Source organism: Globicephala melas, chromosome 1 (assembly GCF_963455315.2).
Source record: "Globicephala melas chromosome 1, mGloMel1.2, whole genome shotgun sequence".
NCBI classification, from domain to species: domain Eukaryota; kingdom Metazoa; phylum Chordata; class Mammalia; order Artiodactyla; family Delphinidae; genus Globicephala; species Globicephala melas.
In genome coordinates this window covers 75879052-75895127 of record NC_083314.1, presented here as the reverse complement: position 1 = coordinate 75895127, position 16076 = coordinate 75879052, and the positions used below count along the sequence as shown (strand labels likewise).

The 16076-nt window shown below is 56.0% G+C and overlaps 3 protein-coding genes across 6 annotated transcripts; 2 read left to right on the top strand and 1 right to left on the bottom strand.

The window, feature by feature from the left end:
• The first annotated feature begins 2130 nt into the window (after positions 1–2130).
• EFNA1 (ephrin A1) lies at positions 2131–11325 on the top strand. 2 transcript variants are annotated; one of them, XM_070044243.1, is made up of 5 exons: positions 2131–2924; positions 4562–5099; positions 8639–8934; positions 9960–10242; positions 10417–11325. In XM_070044243.1, the coding sequence occupies exons 2-5, from the start codon at positions 5008–5010 to the stop codon at positions 10442–10444; spliced, it is 699 nt and encodes a 232-aa protein (XP_069900344.1). In that variant the 5' UTR covers positions 2131–2924; positions 4562–5007; the 3' UTR covers positions 10445–11325. The 2 variants fall into 2 exon arrangements, with proteins under 2 accessions (XP_069900344.1, XP_030697643.1); XM_030841783.3 differs by lacking the exon at positions 2131–2924 and having other exon boundaries at positions 4037–5099; positions 9960–10025; positions 10192–10242.
• Positions 11326–11917: 592 nt separating this feature from the next.
• SLC50A1 (solute carrier family 50 member 1) lies at positions 11918–14782 on the top strand. 3 transcript variants are annotated; one of them, XM_030841777.3, is made up of 6 exons: positions 11918–12049; positions 12847–12924; positions 13065–13188; positions 13777–13938; positions 14197–14316; positions 14398–14782. In XM_030841777.3, the coding sequence occupies exons 2-6, from the start codon at positions 12863–12865 to the stop codon at positions 14497–14499; spliced, it is 570 nt and encodes a 189-aa protein (XP_030697637.1). In that variant the 5' UTR covers positions 11918–12049; positions 12847–12862; the 3' UTR covers positions 14500–14782. The 3 variants fall into 3 exon arrangements, with proteins under 3 accessions (XP_030697637.1, XP_030697636.1, XP_030697639.1); XM_030841776.2 differs by lacking the exon at positions 11918–12049 and adding an exon at positions 12392–12538; XM_030841779.2 differs by lacking the exons at positions 11918–12049; positions 13777–13938 and adding an exon at positions 12392–12538.
• Positions 14783–15222: 440 nt separating this feature from the next.
• Positions 15223–15813, bottom strand: DPM3 (dolichyl-phosphate mannosyltransferase subunit 3, regulatory). The gene is made up of 2 exons (XM_030841785.2): positions 15761–15813; positions 15223–15577 (listed from the first exon to the last, which is right to left on the bottom strand). The coding sequence occupies exon 2, from the start codon at positions 15570–15572 to the stop codon at positions 15294–15296; it is 279 nt and encodes a 92-aa protein (XP_030697645.1). The 5' UTR covers positions 15573–15577; positions 15761–15813; the 3' UTR covers positions 15223–15293.
• Between the last annotated feature and the right edge of the window lie 263 nt (positions 15814–16076).

Sequence of the window (16076 nt, the reverse complement as noted above, 5' to 3'; positions counted from 1 at the left end):
CCTGCCCATGGCTCAGCTCCCACCCAACTCTGTCAAATCTGTCCTCTGTTCTCCCCCCTCTGCTGCTCCTCAGCTTCAGGCCCGTCTCACTCCCACCAGAACTCCTGCAGCTCAGGCCTAACCAGCCCCCCTACCTCTGAGCTCCCTCTTCTATCCACATTGTTACCCACAGTGATTTTTCTAAAATACAAATCTGATTATGTTTCCTACTTAAGCATCTATGGGCTACAGAATAATGTTCAAAATCCTGAGCATGGCAGTCAAGACCCTTGGCAACATGGCCCCCAAACCTCCTTCTGCTTTCATCTCTTGCCACTCCCCCAGACCCATTCTGTAATTTTAGCTACACCAGAGTATTCGCTGCACACACCCTAACCCCTCTACTTGTGTTTTTTTCCCCTCATCCCCGAATATGAATGCCTACTTATCCTCCAAAACCCATTTCAAATATCTCCTCCTGAGTCAGCTATGTTGGCAGACTCAAAAGCAGGCAGAGGAAAAAACATATATATCCCCTCCTTTGTGAAGCATTCCTGACCCCAAATAAACCCTCCTTCCTCTGTGAGCCCACAGCCTGTTGTTCCACTTATACCACTATTATAATTCTTATTTTATATTCTCAGTACATATTTGCAAGCACATTAGATTCCTTTAGGACAAGGGTATATTTCAGAGCCCCCAGCACCTCCCAGTACAGTATTTGATATAAGTGATTAAGTTTTGGTGGCATCATTAACAAACACCTTCTGGTGTTTTCTGTGCAGAAACCACGGTCCCATCCTTCTTTTTTTTTTTAAATAAATTTATTTATTTTTATTTTTGGCTGCGTTGGGTCTTCGTTGCTGTGCGCGGGCTTTCTCTGGTTGCAGCGAGCGGGGGCTACTCTTCCTTGCGGTGCGCGGGCTTCTCATTACGGTGGCTTCTCTTGTTGCAGAGGGCTTCTCACTGCGGTGGCTTCTCTTGTTGCGGAGCCCATGCTCCGCAACAAGAGAAGCCACCGCAGTGAGAAGCCCTCGCACCGCAGAGAAGAGTAGCCCCCGCTTGTCGCAACTAGAGAAAGCCCGTGCGCAGCAATGAAGACCCAACACAGCCAAAAATAAATTAATTAAAAATATATAGAGAGAGAAATATCTCATAAACAATCACAACAAATAAATTTTAAAAATATTTTTTAATATTGTTTACAAAGAGTGTATACATGAAAATATCTTCTGTCGTAAAGTTAAAGGGGAAAAAAGAATTACAAGATAGAAATGAGTCATATTTAACACAATATCTAAAAGCAAGCAAACAAAACCTTACAAACAAAAAGCTGCCAGGGAAGGGTTGAAGATGTTCACAGTAGCTGATGGTTCCCCTTTATTCTCCTGTTCTCTTGTTCAACTTGTGAAAAATATACACACATTACTAATAAAATGGGAAACATACACTTCATTTTTCATAATGACATAGGGAGAGGAGCAGAGACTGCTTCAAGCTCTGTATCACCTCCTCTGCGCCCTGCCTCATCCCACTGCCCAGTGATGCCCTTAGAGGCTGTGCCAGGTTGGCTGTGTCCCAGGGCCTTGTGGTTCTGGCCTTCCCCACCCCAAACCACAGGGCGCTCAGCAAGGCAGTAGCAACCGAGTAGCTCTGCACGGTCCAGACTGGGAATGGTACCTCCAGGCCAACAGTGCCCCACAGGTGGACAGCACCTACCTCCAGAGGCTGGGCCTCCCCCACGGCCCTCAGAGGGTTAATCCTGTCCCCGAGGAATTTCCAGAAAGGACTCATGAGGGGAATTTCCCAGACAGGCAGGCAGACAGACACCTCAGACGGCTCCCGCCACTGAGCACAGATGTTTGCCTGAGGGTGGCGATGCTGAGAGCCAACACAGGCGCACAACTTTGTGGTGAGAGGTAGCCCAAAGCAAGAACCAAGACAAGACCCGCCTGGGCAGGCTGGGGGCTGGGATGGGGGAAGGCACGGGGCTGAGCTGGTTTGCAGGTCGAGTCTCCGAGCCAAAGTCCCTTCTGCGGTCTCGGTCTGGGTCTCTCAGTACCTGCAGCTCTCCTCCTGGTCCACCAGGAGTCGCAGCGGCTGTCGGAGTGTCCAGGCAGCGCGAGGGAGGTTGTGGGTCTGCAATCTCGGCTTTTCCTCGTAGCAAGTCTATTGTATAAATGGTGGCTTCTCTATTTCCCCTACTGGTCTGAGGGCTAATCAAGGACAGGTATTTTATCCTAGACGCACCCTTACCTTAGGTGCTCATCACAACAGCTGGGGTCTAGAGGTGTCCCATTAGTTCGGACGAAAGATCCCCATACGCACAAATACTAGGATAGGAGAAGAGTGATTGAGCTCCAAGCCTTCAGAGAGAATGCTGGGGACAGTGCCAAGCTGGGGAAAGAGGGCTCCGCGTCCCGTTCGTGCCCAGAATTTCCCCCCACCTCTTCTCCACCCGGCTTGCTCCAGCCCTACACGCAGGCAGGACGGGAACGGACATGGCCCCGCCGGGCTGGGCCGAGCGAGCCCGAACCTGCCCGGCCCGAGCGGCGCAGCCCAGGGGACCCCACACTTTCCCGCCCAGAAATCCCGGCGGTCAAAGAAACGGGGGAACGTGCCCCAAACTGTCTCCTCCAGGAGGCAATCCTGGGCCACCCTCTCTGAAGAACTACCATCACCCCTTCCTTCTCTAACCCTTCCGGTTTCTTTTCAGAGCAGTACGTACCGCAGAAGTAACACTGAACAGTGATTTCACTCACTCAACAAAGATTTCTTGACCACCTACTACGCGTGCTGGGTGCTGTGCCAGGCGCTGGCAATACAGCAGTGAACCAGCAAAACTCCCTGCCCTCGTGGGACTTCGATTCTATGGGACACGAGCAGAGGGATGGGGTAATCTCGCCTGGGACACGTGGGTGGCCGACACCCAGGTGCCCTCCCAGGTGAGCAAAACGGGCGTGAGGCGCCGCCCTGGGGCTGGTTCGGCGGGTAGACTTCGGCCCCGGCGGGAGGGGCGGGCTGCACCTCGCGTAAACGCGGGGCCGGGCACGTCGCCTGGGGGCAGGTGCGCGCGAGGGGGTGGTGGTAGGGGCCGTGCGCAACGCCTGGCCGGGACCCGGCCGCCGGGTTACCGAGCCAAGCCCCTAGTTCGCGCGGGGTAAATATTTATCCTACGCGCGGCGGAATCCGGCTGAGTAGGGCCTCTAGCAACTTGCGTCCCCCACGGGGTAGGGCCGGCCCAGGCCCTCCGCCGTCCCAGGCTCCTCCCCGGCGGGGCCAGCGCCGGACTAGCAGCTGCGTCCCGGCCCCGCGTAATTACAGGGGCTGTGGCCAGGCCTGGCCGTAAAAGAGGAGGATGAAACAGCCTGGGAACCGGGGAAGCTGGGTTCGAGCCTCAAAGGGGCCCCGGGTCTGCGGCTTCCCGCGTTGCTCAGCCGCTTGGAACGGCTGGCCAGGGGTGTGTACAGACTCGCAAAATCAACTCCGGACGGGCATGCAAACAGCCACACAATTACACACATGAATCACCAAACGCACGCAGTCATACACACACACATGAATCACCAAACGCACGCAGTCATACAGCATTAGGACTTCCAGCTCCAGACACACACACACACACACACACACACACACACACACACACACACACACACGAACCTGATCAAACACCTGCCCGCCCTCTCCGCCCCAAGATCTGGGAGGCAGACACTCACCCGCCAACCCCTGCCCCAGACGGTGCAGATCCTGGCGGGGAGAGGAGCCCCGAGAGGCGAATTCCAGCGGGTTTGTTTACACTGCTCGGGGTGCGGGGTGGCGAGCTGGATACTGGGGCCTGACTGACTGGGAGACCCAGCCCAAACTGGGCCAGACCCAGTCGCCTAGTGTGGGACGCTGCACAAAAACCCCCTCCCCGCCTTCAGCCCCCAGCCCCCAGACGTTGCTCTCCTGTGCATGTTTCCCCTCCTCTTCACACACTGTTCACAAACATTAGCATACGTACGTCAAAGTTTCACACGCTTCCCCACACGCGGCTGTGATACTGCTCACAAATGCTTTCACACTTGCGCGCCATCACACGTATTTACACATGCCAGATGCACATGTGTGGTTACAGTTTGTCACCCTTCAGGCCCAGATTCTCACAGTCCATATTCAAAGCCTGTTCGCACGGTACACACGTGTTAGCACACACTCACACACAGGTCATTAGTGCCCTTTGGAGCCTTAGAAACAAGAGCGAACCCCCTCGCGGGCCCAGAATCCCGAGTCTTCCTCCCTCTCACAGGCACTGACGGACAGAGGAGCCCTAAGCCCCGGCCGCACACGTTACACACTTGATCACACACAGGGTTGCACTTTATTCCCGCCATCTAGGCGATGACACAACCTCCCAAACAAAGACAACATTGACAAACCCAACAAAAACAAACAGCAGCGTGTGTGGGGAGGAGCAGCCGAGCGCAGAGTCCAGGAAGGGGGTGGGTAGGAGGAGAGTGTGGAAACGCGGGCGCCCGAGCCTGGGTGTGCAAGACTCGGGAAAGGTGCGGGACCTATCAACAACCTCGCACCCTTCAAGATCGGCGCACGGCGCCCGCCAGCCGGGTCCCGCACCCGCTGGTTAGAAGACCCGCACGTGGAGTTCGTTCCCTTCTCCCGCACGAGACTGGGCGGGGGACACAGACCCACCAGCCAGCACAGGCCCACAAAGCTGCACGCGGATCCACGAGTGAGCAAACACACAGCGCTGAGCAGATTTGTCGGTGCGCGCTTTGCTCCCCTCTCCTCCCCTCCCCCCTGCCCTCCCCTCCTCCACCTCCCCAGCCCCCAGGCCCAGGGCAGCCGCGCGCCGGGCGGGGCGGGGGCGGGGCGGGGTGTCGGGCGGCGCCGGCCCAAAAGGCGGAGTCGCGGCGCGGAGGGCCCAGAGCTGTGAGCACTGTGCTGAGCGCGCCGCGGAGAAAGCCTGCGGGAACCCAGACCCGGAGGAGACCCTCGTCCCCGCCCGGCCTGGCCCGGCCCCGCGCTATGGAGTTCCTCTGGGCCCCTCTCTTGGGTCTGTGCTGCAGTCTGGCCGCTGCTGACCGCCACACCGTCTTCTGGAACAGTTCAAACCCCAAGTAAGCCCCGAGTCTCCGGCCGACAGCCTGGGCGCCCGGTTGGCACTGCTCCCCCCTCCAGGTTAACTGTCCCGGCTAGCCCCTAACCTGAGTCTCGGGGAGGTGACCGGAGGCGGGAGGGATCCCACAGACTTTCTTCTCCCGCATAGCTGGGAGTACCCCACCCCAGGGCAGGACGCTGCCCGCATCGGCTTGCACAGGCGCTGCCACTGCCTCTCTTTTCCTTCCTTCTGGCACCCCTGTTACTCCGAAGTGAGGGACCCGCGTTGAACAGTTCCTGCCTTTAGCAGGGGCCACTCTGTCTGACCGCCAGGGCTCTTGTTCTAGGCCCTTCCACTGAGAAAGCCTCTGTGCCTCTCCTTGTGTGTTACTTGGGCATCTGCCCACACTGACAGGTCTTGACGTCCGGAGTAAGCAGAATGCTTATTGTAATCCTGGAAGGACCCTTCCGGAGGGACCTGGGCTGCCAGCATTAAGTGTTCATTCTGTATTTAAGGTCACCCTGGAAAGCCCTCCTCCCTCAAGAGTCTTTAGAGGTGGCATGAATGAGGCATATGCTGTGTGTGCGTAGGCTTGAGGGTATCTGAGGTTCAGGTAGTAAAACTGAAGAGAAGGGGAGAGCGAGGTCGTGGGAAAGGTTCCAGAGGACAGGAAGGGGTTAAAAGGGTTACAAAGGGCTCTGGGCAGGAAGGAGTTAATTTCTCCGGGGCAGGTTTAGGGCTGTGAGGCAAATGGTACTGGGAGGGAGAAGCTCCATCGGACCCTTTGTTCTTTGTTCTTGAGTTTTCTGAAGTTATGGGAACAATATTTGCAGGAAAACAGGAGAGGGGGGTAAGGTGGAGTCAGGAGAGGAGGGCTGGACACCTTGGGGTCGGGGGTGAAAAACACTTCACTCAGCCCAGCCACCGGCAGCCCTAGCAGACCTACCCCCCACTCCCCTTGAGAAATAGATTGTGCCAGTTTCCTCTTGACCCTGTGGCAGCATTGCCTGGTAGGGGGTCTGTCGTCTGTGGCGTGTTGGGCAGGGAGGAGACAGCCAGCTGCCAACCCCAGAGGGCAATGCCCTCTTGCCCATTGGCCGCCTGACGGGGCAGTGCAGTCAGCCCTCCCCCACCTCACTCCTTGCTCTCTGTTCTTTGCTTCTTTGACCCAATCTTGTCCTAGAGGGAGAGAGCAAAGTCCCTGTTTATGCCCGTGCCAGGTGTTGGCTGAAGGAGGAGGAGGGGACAGGAAGCCAGGAGTAGGGAGGGGGGGACCCTGGCCTTTTCCGTTCCCAAGCTCCCAGGTTTCCTCTCTTTCAGGAAGGAGCCTCTTCCTTGCCCCCCCCTTCCCCGCCTTCCCTGACGCCGCTGCCCCCCTTTCCCAGATGGAGAGCAAGAGTCAAAGGAGTGCTAAGTGGAGCAGATTGTACCCCCAGGAGGGGGGTGATGGGCACACCCACCAAGCACAGCTTCTGCCCTGTCCATCTGGACACACACACACACACACACACACACACACACACACACTCTATCATACCCAGGACTAAAGAGAAAGCCAGCCCAGAGTGGAGGCCACAAGCAGCTAAGCCAGGCCCAGCTTGAGGGCAAAGATGAGGTGGTAATGAGCTGGGTGGGTATTAGGCTGGCATGGGTGACTCAGGGCAGTGGGCATCAGCCCTGGGATCTCCAGGCCCCAGTCAGGGGGCAGCATGGGAAGAAGGGCAGTGCCACTGTGAGCTGCACCCTGGCCTCCTTGGTGCTAGAGGGGCAGGTACCCCACCCATTCAGATCTGTCAGCTCCCTTTGCCTGGAGGACAGTGCCCAGAGCAAGTGGGCACTGGGCCATCCTGGGGTCCTGGGGGCTGTCCACATTTGACAAGGGAAATTTTCACAGGTTCTCATGAATGCTGGGGTGGGTGGCAGAGGTAGATGAAGAATGAGTCAGTGCCCGTCATGGGAATGGAGGAAAGACGCCAGACCCAGAGCTGAAATACCTGTTCTGAAATGGCTTCTATGTTTATCTCTCCAGAGAGGAATTTTAAAAGCCTCTCTCTGCGCCTCCTCCCTCCCTCCCTCCCTCTCTCTCTCTCTCTCTCTCTCTCTCTCTCTCTTTTCCCCAGGGTGGGGGAGGGGCCTTGGTAAGCCTAGCTGGAGCACTGGCACGCTCCTGCAGAGCCAGGCCTCTTAAGGGTCATGCTGACTGGGCAGTGGGTGCCCACCTCAGAGGCCTCTTGCCCTAACCCCTGCCCCTCTCCCCACCACCCATGCCCCTGGCTTTGGTTTGAAGCAAGTTGGCAGCCAACTCTGCTGAGTCTCTAGCTGGCAGTGGTTGGTGGAATTCAGAGAAGCTGACCGGCTTGGAGAGGGAGGTGGGGAGGCACTTTTTCCCCTACTAGGACCCCACCTAGACTGGAGCCAGGTGTCTAGAGCTGCGGGGGAGGGGTCGGTGGGCAGTCCGGCTGGAGCCTTTGGAGCCTGGGGGGAATGGGCTGGGGGAGGGGAGCTGTCTCCATCTTGGGAAGAGGGAGGGGAGAGGCCTTCTCAGATCTGAGAACTCCAGCATTTCTGGAGCTCATTTCACAAGAGGTGAAAGTACGGCTTTTGGAGATAAAGGGACAGAGAGGTTTTGGGGTGCTTTGAGAGAAGTGGACAAGGAGAGCTGAGCATAGATTTGAGTAGCTAGAAGGGGAGATTTGAGGGCACTGGATGAATTGATTAAAGCAATTTAACTCAAAAGGACTGGACATTATCTGTGGGCATGGATGTCCTGGGTGTTGGGGGAAAAGTGAAGTTGAACAATGTGAGACATACTCAGTGGGTCAAGGGGAAAAATGAGAGGAGTAAGAGAAGTGAAGACAGATTGTTGGACGCCGAGTACTAGCATGGGAAAGAGAAGGGGTTATGTGGGTCTTGATTATAGAATGGGCCAGTAGGTTCTCAGATTGAGGTCTAATAGCAGTTAAAGGAGCAAGTGGTAGAATAGAGTTGGGGAAATATTTATAGGTAGAAGAGTGAGCAGAGGAAATATTTAGAAGCCTATCCTTAGGTAAATATCAGGGAGGTTATGGGAAGTGCCTTGATACCTGAAAGATACTAAGTGGGTGCTATTTAGAGGATTAGTGGCAGACGATGGAATGTTTGGAGATGGTGGAAAGATATTTAAGAGATCAAGAACAGGGCTTCCCTGGTGGCGCAGTGGTTGAGAGTCTGCCTGCCGATGCAGGGGACACGGGTTCGTGCCCTGGTCCGGGAAGATCCCACATGCCGCGGAGCGGCTGGGCCCGTGAGCCATGGCCGCTGAGCCTGCGCGTCCGGAGCCTGTGCTCCGCAGTGGGAGAGGCCACAACAGTGAGAGGCCCGCGTACCGCAAAAAAACCCAAAAAACAAAGAGATCAAGATCAGTAAATTAAATACTGGAAGTTGAGAGTTTTAAAAAATCTTTGGTGGGGGCGGTGGTCCAGTATGAAATGTGAGGGGTCATGTAAACATTTGGAAGCTCAAGGCTCTGGCCTGGCTTCTGAGTGACCACCAGCTTTCTCTACCTCTGCGCATGCCCAGGTTTCGGAATGAGGACTACACAGTACACGTGCAGTTAAATGACTACCTGGACATCATCTGTCCTCATTATGAGGATGAGTCTGTGGCAGACGCTGCCATGGAGCGGTACACACTGTACCTGGTGGAGCGCGAGCAGTACCAACTGTGCCAACCCCAATCCAAGGACCAGGTCCGCTGGCAGTGCAACCAGCCCAGTGCCAGGCATGGCCCAGAGAAGCTGTCTGAGAAGTTCCAGCGCTTCACACCCTTTACCCTGGGCAAGGAGTTCAAAGAGGGACACAGCTACTACTACATCTGTGAGTGCCCGGGAGGCATGCACACAGGTGCATACACTGGGGGACACACCTGGCATGATGTACATGCTTCAGTACATGCTTAGTGGGAAGGCAAGCAGCACACGGCCCCTTCCAATCCTGAAGTCTGTTTTCGTTCATTCCCATTACAAACGTGGAGTGAGCTTCTACTGTGTCCTGGGCACTCTGCTTGGCACTATAGGCGCAGAGATAAATAAAACATTACAGAGTCCCTGTCCTCCAGGAACCTGGAAAGGGACATACATAGATTAACAGACCATTAGAACAGGGTGATATGGTAGATATGAGCTCAGGGGCCCTGCGGAAATGACTTGAGTACCTGCTAGTCTGGGGTGGGGGGCGCACCTCAGAGAAGGCTTCCTGGGGAAGATGACCCAAGAGTTCAGGACAGACAGAGGAGCTGGCCAAACAAGGGGACGTGTGCAAAGAGAGCATGACATCTTCAGGGAACTTCATATGGTTCAGACTGACTGGAACAGGAGGGACACTTGGAAGTGGGGAGATAGGAGCTTGGAGAAGTAGACAGGGTAGAGCTTGGGGGCCTAAGAAGTGCTAAGGAGTTTGGACTTTATCCTGAGGGCAGTGGAGAGCCACTGGTGGATTTTACAAGTTGTGAGATCAGCTTTGTACAGAATGAATCCAGGCCTCACCCTGTCAGTGGGGCTTAGGCAGGACGAGGACAAAGTGGCCGGGTAAGGGGAACATATTGTGCAGGTTGCCCCCAACTTCAGGTTGGGGGGAGTGGAGGATGGGCTGTAGGGAGGGGACAGTGTCTATGTTCTTTTTACCACCACCTCCAAAGTCAGGGGTTATTCCCAAGAATGGGAGCTTGCACTGAACTTGGGGCAGAAAGTGGGCAAAAACTAAGGAAGGTGAGAATCAAAGATTAGAGGGAAGAGAGGGATTAAAATGAGTAGGGACTGAGAAAGCAGGGTCAGAGGTATTTACGCTTATATTTTCTTCCAAAAAAGTTTCCTTCCTTATCACTCTCTGGATTTATTTTGTAGCCAAACCCATCCACTACCAGGAAGACCAGTGCTTGAGGTTGAAGGTGAACGTCAATGGCAAAATCAGTGAGTGTCACAGCCTTGTGGGCCTCCTTGCTCCATCTCTATTCTGGGCCTGGTCTAGTGATCTGGGATGGTTGGGAAGTCCCACTGCCCAGCCCACCCAGCATTCCCACCCCTCTGCCTCCTTGGTGTACCGAGCACCTGACCTAAGACCATCCTTATCCTTCAGCTCACAGTCCTCAGGCCCATGCCAATGCACAGGAGAAGAGGCTTCCAGCAGGTAGGTGGCTGGAGCAAATTGGGCCTGGGGCACAAAAGGGGGTCTGCTTGAAGAGGTTGGGTACAGGAGGTGGCTCTTTTGCCAGTCAGGGGCAGGGGAAACCTCGCTGGGCTGAGGGCCAGTGCCAATAGGGGGGCCGCTCACCTTGGGGGCCTCTGCCCTCTTACCTTGCAGACGACCCAGAGGTGCAGGTTCTACATAGCATTGGTCACAGTGCCGCCCCCCGCCTCTTCCCACTCGCCTGGGCTGTGCTGCTCCTGCCATTCCTGCTGCTGCAAACCCTATGAAGGTGTATGCTGCATGCGCTGTAAGAACTGGAACCAGGCTGAGGGGGCAGGGCGGGCCTCCCTCACCTGCCTGGGGCCCCTCCCAAAGCCCTAGTCCTGGGAACCACTCCTACCACGTGCACAAGCTGCCACCCAGCAGCGTCAAAACGGGTCAGTATTAAAGCTTTCAACCCAAAGGAGGTCAGCAAGCCTGACAGTGCCATCCTCGCCTCCACCTCAGAGGGATGGACAAAGAAGTGGACAGTCCTTTCCCCTTCATTCCTGCCCTTAAGCCAAAGAAACGGGCTGTGCGGACATGGCCTCTTAAGAAGGGCACTGTGGGAGCCGAGCTGAAGGGGGCTTGGGCTTACATGGATGGACACTGAGCTTGGCAAAGATGTCCCTCCCAGAGAGAGCCAGGATGGCTCTGAAGGAAAAGCAAGTTTCCTGCTTGGGAGCCAGGGACAGGAGAGGCAACATGCTTGGGCTGACCCAGCATCTCCCCCGAGACTGTTCTCTGTGGAGGTGCCACGGAGAGGACTGTAGCCAGGCACTACATCCTCTCCCACCCTGGGGCATCACTCCACAGAGCTGTGCCAGCAGGGGGGCTGTGCCAACCTGTTCTTAGAGTGTAGCTGTAAGGGCAGTGCCCATGTGCACAGAGTCTGTGCCTAGACTGACTGTAGCCTGAAGGGCAGGGCCCACGAGTACAGAATCTGTATATGAACTAGATGTGTGTCTGCTGATTTCTACAACTGGAGTTTTTTTATACAATGTTCTTTGTCTCAAAATAAAGCAATGTGTTTGTTTTTTTGGACGTGCTTTTCTGCCCTTCCATCCTAATTTATGACCATTGAGTCCCTGCTGCTGCTAGGCTCAGTGCTATGTCAGTAGCAATTGGGTTTGAGTTTTTTCCCCTCTCTCTGAAAAGAATACATGCCCCTCACCAGCCCACAAGGGTGGGGTGTTTCCTTCTCTGAGGGTTGTCCAGGATAGGAGTGCTCCCCACAGCAGTCTCTCCCCACAGCAGTGGGGTCCTAGGCTGCACCCCACTCTGGAATTTCCTCCTGTCCAACCTCCGCCCCACTCGCACCCTCTCAGCGCTGGGCTTTGGCGTACTGTTCTGGTACTCAGGCTCTTGGGTGAGTCAGGGCAGCCGCTCGGAACGCCTGCCAGCTGAGGCATGCGGCTCGGCCCACAGCCCCACCAGCAGAGATGTGTGGGAGGCTGGGAGGGAAAGTTCCCGGCAGCAAGTTGGTTGGACTAGGGGGGTCGGTGATATACGTTTGTCCAGTGGATTGGCCAAGTCACAGAAAGCCGGCAGTGTGGCTGAAGGGGGAGGGCATCACACAAAGACTTGGTGATTCCTGGCAGTCCCTGTTACTTAGGGAAGAGACCGGAAAGAGGCTTCAGCAAAGAGCGAAAAATCTCCCAATCCCTGGGCAACTGAAGTTCTGAGCTGCGGCCCTCCGTGAAAGCGTGTTGAAGTCCGGGTAGCAAGCTTTTGAGTTCTACCACGTAGGCTAGCGGCCTGTGGGAAAGTGAGTTGAGGCTGGGGGTCTGGGTGATCCAAGGAGTAAGCAGAGAGTGTGGAGCGGCTGATGCCGGGGATAAATCCGCGGAGCCTTAGGAAGGAGACCGGCCAGAAAACCGAGAGCAACGGGAACACAGGAAACCCTGCGAGCCGACAGCGGGCCGGTGGGGTCGAAACAGGCCCTCGCAGGGGCGGGACAGGCCCTCGCAGGGGCGGGACAGGCCCTCGCAGGGGCGGGGCCTGAGCTCCGGCTTGAAGTTCTAGGGGTGGGCCGGGTTCCGGTTCAGTTTCCGGGGGGATGGCCGAGCGCGCAGGGGCGGAGCCGGGGGCGCAAGGGGGCGGGGCTCCGGCGTCGCGGGCTCCGGTTCCTGCTAGCTGGCCGCAGGCGCCGAGCTCGGGATCCGACTCGGGGAGGGATGGAGGCGGGCGGATTGGCCGACTCGCTTCTTTCCGGAGCTTGCGTGCTCTTCACCCTCGGCATGTTCTCCACCGGCCTGTGAGAGCGCGGACGGGCTGGGCTGGGGCAGGACCAGGAAGTCAGGAAAGGAGAGAGAGGGGACAGAGACGTGGCCGCAGCCCCAGGCTGCATCTGGAACCTAGGGTCAAAGTGGAATCGGGTCGAGAGGGCCGGGGTACAAGGGCAAGGCTGGTCACTTTACCTGAGGGAGAAGGCCAGGGTGCTGAGGGTAGGGCCGGGGGTCTGCAGTTGTCCAGAAAGGATGACAGGCATCGGGGATTTCGACGCCCCAGCAGCCTGGTCCTCCCTTTCCACCTCTCCCTCCTGCCTTCGGGTCCCCGTTACAGCTCGGACCTCAAGCACATGCGGATGACCCGGAGTGTGGACAGTGTCCAGTTCCTGCCCTTTCTCACCACGGACGTCAAGTGAGAGGGGCGATGCCTGCGGCGGGAAAGCCTGTCTGAGGGAGGTTGGGGAGGGGTGAGGAGGAATGTGGACGAGGCCCCTCGGGTCCCCCGCTCACACTCAACCCCGCGAGCCAATGTCCCTCCCCTCCACCCTGCAGCAACCTGAGCTGGCTGAGTTATGGGGCCCTGAAGGGAAACTGGACGCTAATCGTCGTCAACGCCGTGGGTGCTGTGCTTCAGACCCTGTATATCTTGGTGTATCTGCACTACTGCCATCGGAAGGTAGAGCCCCTTCCTCTGCTGCATGCCCTGCCCTGCCTTGCTGGCAGGGCAAACACTGTTTCCTAGAAGACTATAACACGCTGGCACTGCCAACTTTTCCTGGAAGACCCTTCCAGCCTTGCAGTCCTCCTTCCGCCATGAAGCCAGCCTGCTGAGACTCACATATTGTCCCCCATTCTGGCAAAGCTAGTAGCTCTGCCTAGCCTGATGGTGCCTTGCTGCCCAACAACCTGAGTGGAAAGGGATCTTGTCTCCATAGTTCCTTCAAAGTCAGTGCCAGTGGCTGAGAGTGAGATGATCCGCTCTGCTTCCCCATTCACACAAGCATTAAGCTCCTACTCTGTGTAGCAAGCTCACCAAAAAAGGATACCTTTCCCTCTCCTAGAAACCTCCAGGGTTGTGCGTGGATCAGACATGTGCTCAAGCCACTGGTGGGAAAGAGGATGTAACAAGTGCAATACTGGAGGCTTGGGAAAAGGTTGGCTCCTCAACTGGAGCTTGGGAGAGGGCAGGATGAATTAATTCCAGCAGCAGAGTCAGAGAGGGCTCCTGGTACATCCAGAATTAAGGCTACTCTCTCCTCTGCAGCATGCTGTGCTCCTTCAGACTGCAACCCTGCTGGGGGTCCTTGTCCTGGGTTTTGGCTACTTTTGGCTCCTGGTGCCCGACACTGAGACCCGGCTTCAGCAGCTGGGCCTCTTCTGCAGTGTCTTCACCATCAGTATGTACCTCTCACCACTAGCTGACTTGGTGAGTGGGGGTGTCCAGGGAGGAAAGGAAGATAAGTCTCCCATAGCCAGAGACTGTAGCTTATACTCCAGAGGAAGGAAAGACCCAAATCCTGGAAGGAGACGGGGCAGTAGAGTTGGGTGAGTGGGGGGCAGGAGGGAAAGGTTGGGTAACAGAAGATCAGGGAGGACGTTTTACTTTTTTTCTGAGGAAATTCTTAGGCAAGGTGGGAGATTTACTATGTGCCTTGCTAGGAGTGTCCTTCATCCTTTCCCACAGGCCAAGGTCATTCGTACTAAATCGACCCAACGTCTCTCCCTTTCACTCACCATTGCCACCCTCCTCACCTCTGCCTCCTGGACGTTCTATGGGTTTCGACTAAAAGATCCCTACATTGTGGTAAGCAGAACAGGGGCGGGGTGACAGGTGTACGAGGTGGAAAATCAGCTCCTCTCCTCATAGCAGCCCTTGTGATTTCAGGTGCCCAACCTTCCAGGAATCCTCACCAGCTTCATTCGCTTCTGGCTTTTCTGGAAATACCCCCAGGAGCAAGACAGGAACTATCAACTTCTACAAACCTGAGGGAGTTCACCTGACCACTGGGCACCTTAATGCCAACATACTACCAAAGAAACCTTGTTTCAGCTCTTCCTGCTGGTCACCTCCACTGGTGAAGTGCGTTGTGGTAAAGGAAAAGAACTGCTTTGAGAATCCAGGGACTAAAGAAAGGGCTTTACTTAGAAGACTGGATGGAACCTGGGAGATGAATCACTTTTTTTTTTTTCAAGATTTTATTTTTTAATTTGGGAGGTCGGGGGAAATCTTTAGAATGTGCCTTAAAATAAACTGTTCCCTACCCCTTGCCCATCAAGGCTCATTCTCTGTTCAGGGATAGTCAACCTGCCTGGTTTGGTGAAGGGTAGACGGGAACTGTCTGATCCACAGTTACTCTTGGGCTGGTAGGGTTGGCTCAGAAAAGGTATCTGAAAGAACCAAGAAGTTGTAAAGACGTAGGAAGGCCTTAGAAAGAACAGAGCTTGGATGTTATGAAGAAGAATAGGCTTCAAGAAGTCCTTCCTAACAGGGCTAAAAAGACCAGGAAAGTGAAATGACTTTTCCATACTGAGAGATCTTGAGAAGGGCGTCTTTGCCTCCTTCGGAGCAAATAGGAGGAAGTACCAGCAGAATGCAAAGATACAAGGCTGAGAGAGCCTCAGGAAGGTGGCTCTTCTACCTCTCACTTATCAACAGCTGGTACACAGAATCCCCAATTCCCATCATCCACACTCCATACTCAAACCAAAGTTAGAAAATAAACTTGCGCTTTAATGGGGGAGGGGAGAGCAGGCTGTCCGTGCGGGAATGAGGTTAGGGTGTCAGAAGCGCATCCCCCTGCGGGCCAAGTCGTCTCGGGCCTCCTGGATCTGGCTCTGCAGCTCGCGGGCGGCGTCCTCGCAGTCGTGAAAAGTGGCCACGCGATAGCCCACAGTACCCAGTGCATAGCAACCGGCGGACACCAGCAAGTAGGCGGGCAGTGACCACAGGACCTCCCGGCAAGACAATGGCAGCTCCAGGCCCAGGGCTCCCGTGGTCAAAGCAGCCCAGGTGGAGCCCAGGAGCGCCAGCCCCCACAGCCACTGCGCTAATTTCGTCATGGTCACTGCGGGAAGAGGAAGCAAAGCTCGAGGTCCCTGACACCCCGCTACCCGCTCTTCATTTGAGACCCATTCCCTGTCCTTCTACCTCACCCCCACCTCCGTACCACCTAACCTCAGGGCCGCTCCTCTGTCGCTCCCGCCCTCCGCCCTCCACCCTCCACCCTCAGCCCCCCTCCTACACTTACCTCTTAGCCCAGCGTCTTCCCTGAGCCGCACGGCTCCGACGTCAGCGTCCGGAATCCTCCACGGCTCGTGCTCCGCCGCCGCGCGGCCTTCTGGGAGTTGTAGTCCTCGAGCGGCGTCTGGCAGGTTCGTGGCCGCGGACTTGACCTAGGCTGTGCTTAGCCGGCTCCGCTCCTGCAGCCGCGACCTGGGCCCAGAGGGCTTTCGGTGCTGCTTCCCTCCCTCGAGACCCCGCTCCAAGCTGGCGTGGGGCTTGTAGACAGCCTGAGGACACCCTTAAGCCTTGCGACTAGATGGGAATGTAATATCGTTCCTCTT

Bases quoted from the DNA above. Each gene is read 5' to 3' on its own strand.
- EFNA1 (XM_070044243.1), top strand. From the start codon at position 5,008: ATGGAGTTCCTCTGGGCCCCTCTCTTGGGTCTGTGCTGCAGTCTGGCC. The intron at 5,100-8,638 runs GTAAGCCCCGAG...GCGCATGCCCAG, and splicing joins TGGAACAGTTCAAACCCCAA to GTTTCGGAATGAGGACTACA. The intron at 10,243-10,416 runs GTAGGTGGCTGG...CTTACCTTGCAG, and splicing joins GGAGAAGAGGCTTCCAGCAG to ACGACCCAGAGGTGCAGGTT.
- SLC50A1 (XM_030841776.2), top strand. From the start codon at position 12,459: ATGGAGGCGGGCGGATTGGCCGACTCGCTTCTTTCCGGAGCTTGCGTG. The intron at 12,539-12,846 runs GTGAGAGCGCGG...TCCCCGTTACAG, and splicing joins GGCATGTTCTCCACCGGCCT to CTCGGACCTCAAGCACATGC. The intron at 14,317-14,397 runs GTAAGCAGAACA...TTGTGATTTCAG, and splicing joins TAAAAGATCCCTACATTGTG to GTGCCCAACCTTCCAGGAAT.
- DPM3 (XM_030841785.2), bottom strand. From the start codon at position 15,572: ATGACGAAATTAGCGCAGTGGCTGTGGGGGCTGGCGCTCCTGGGCTCC.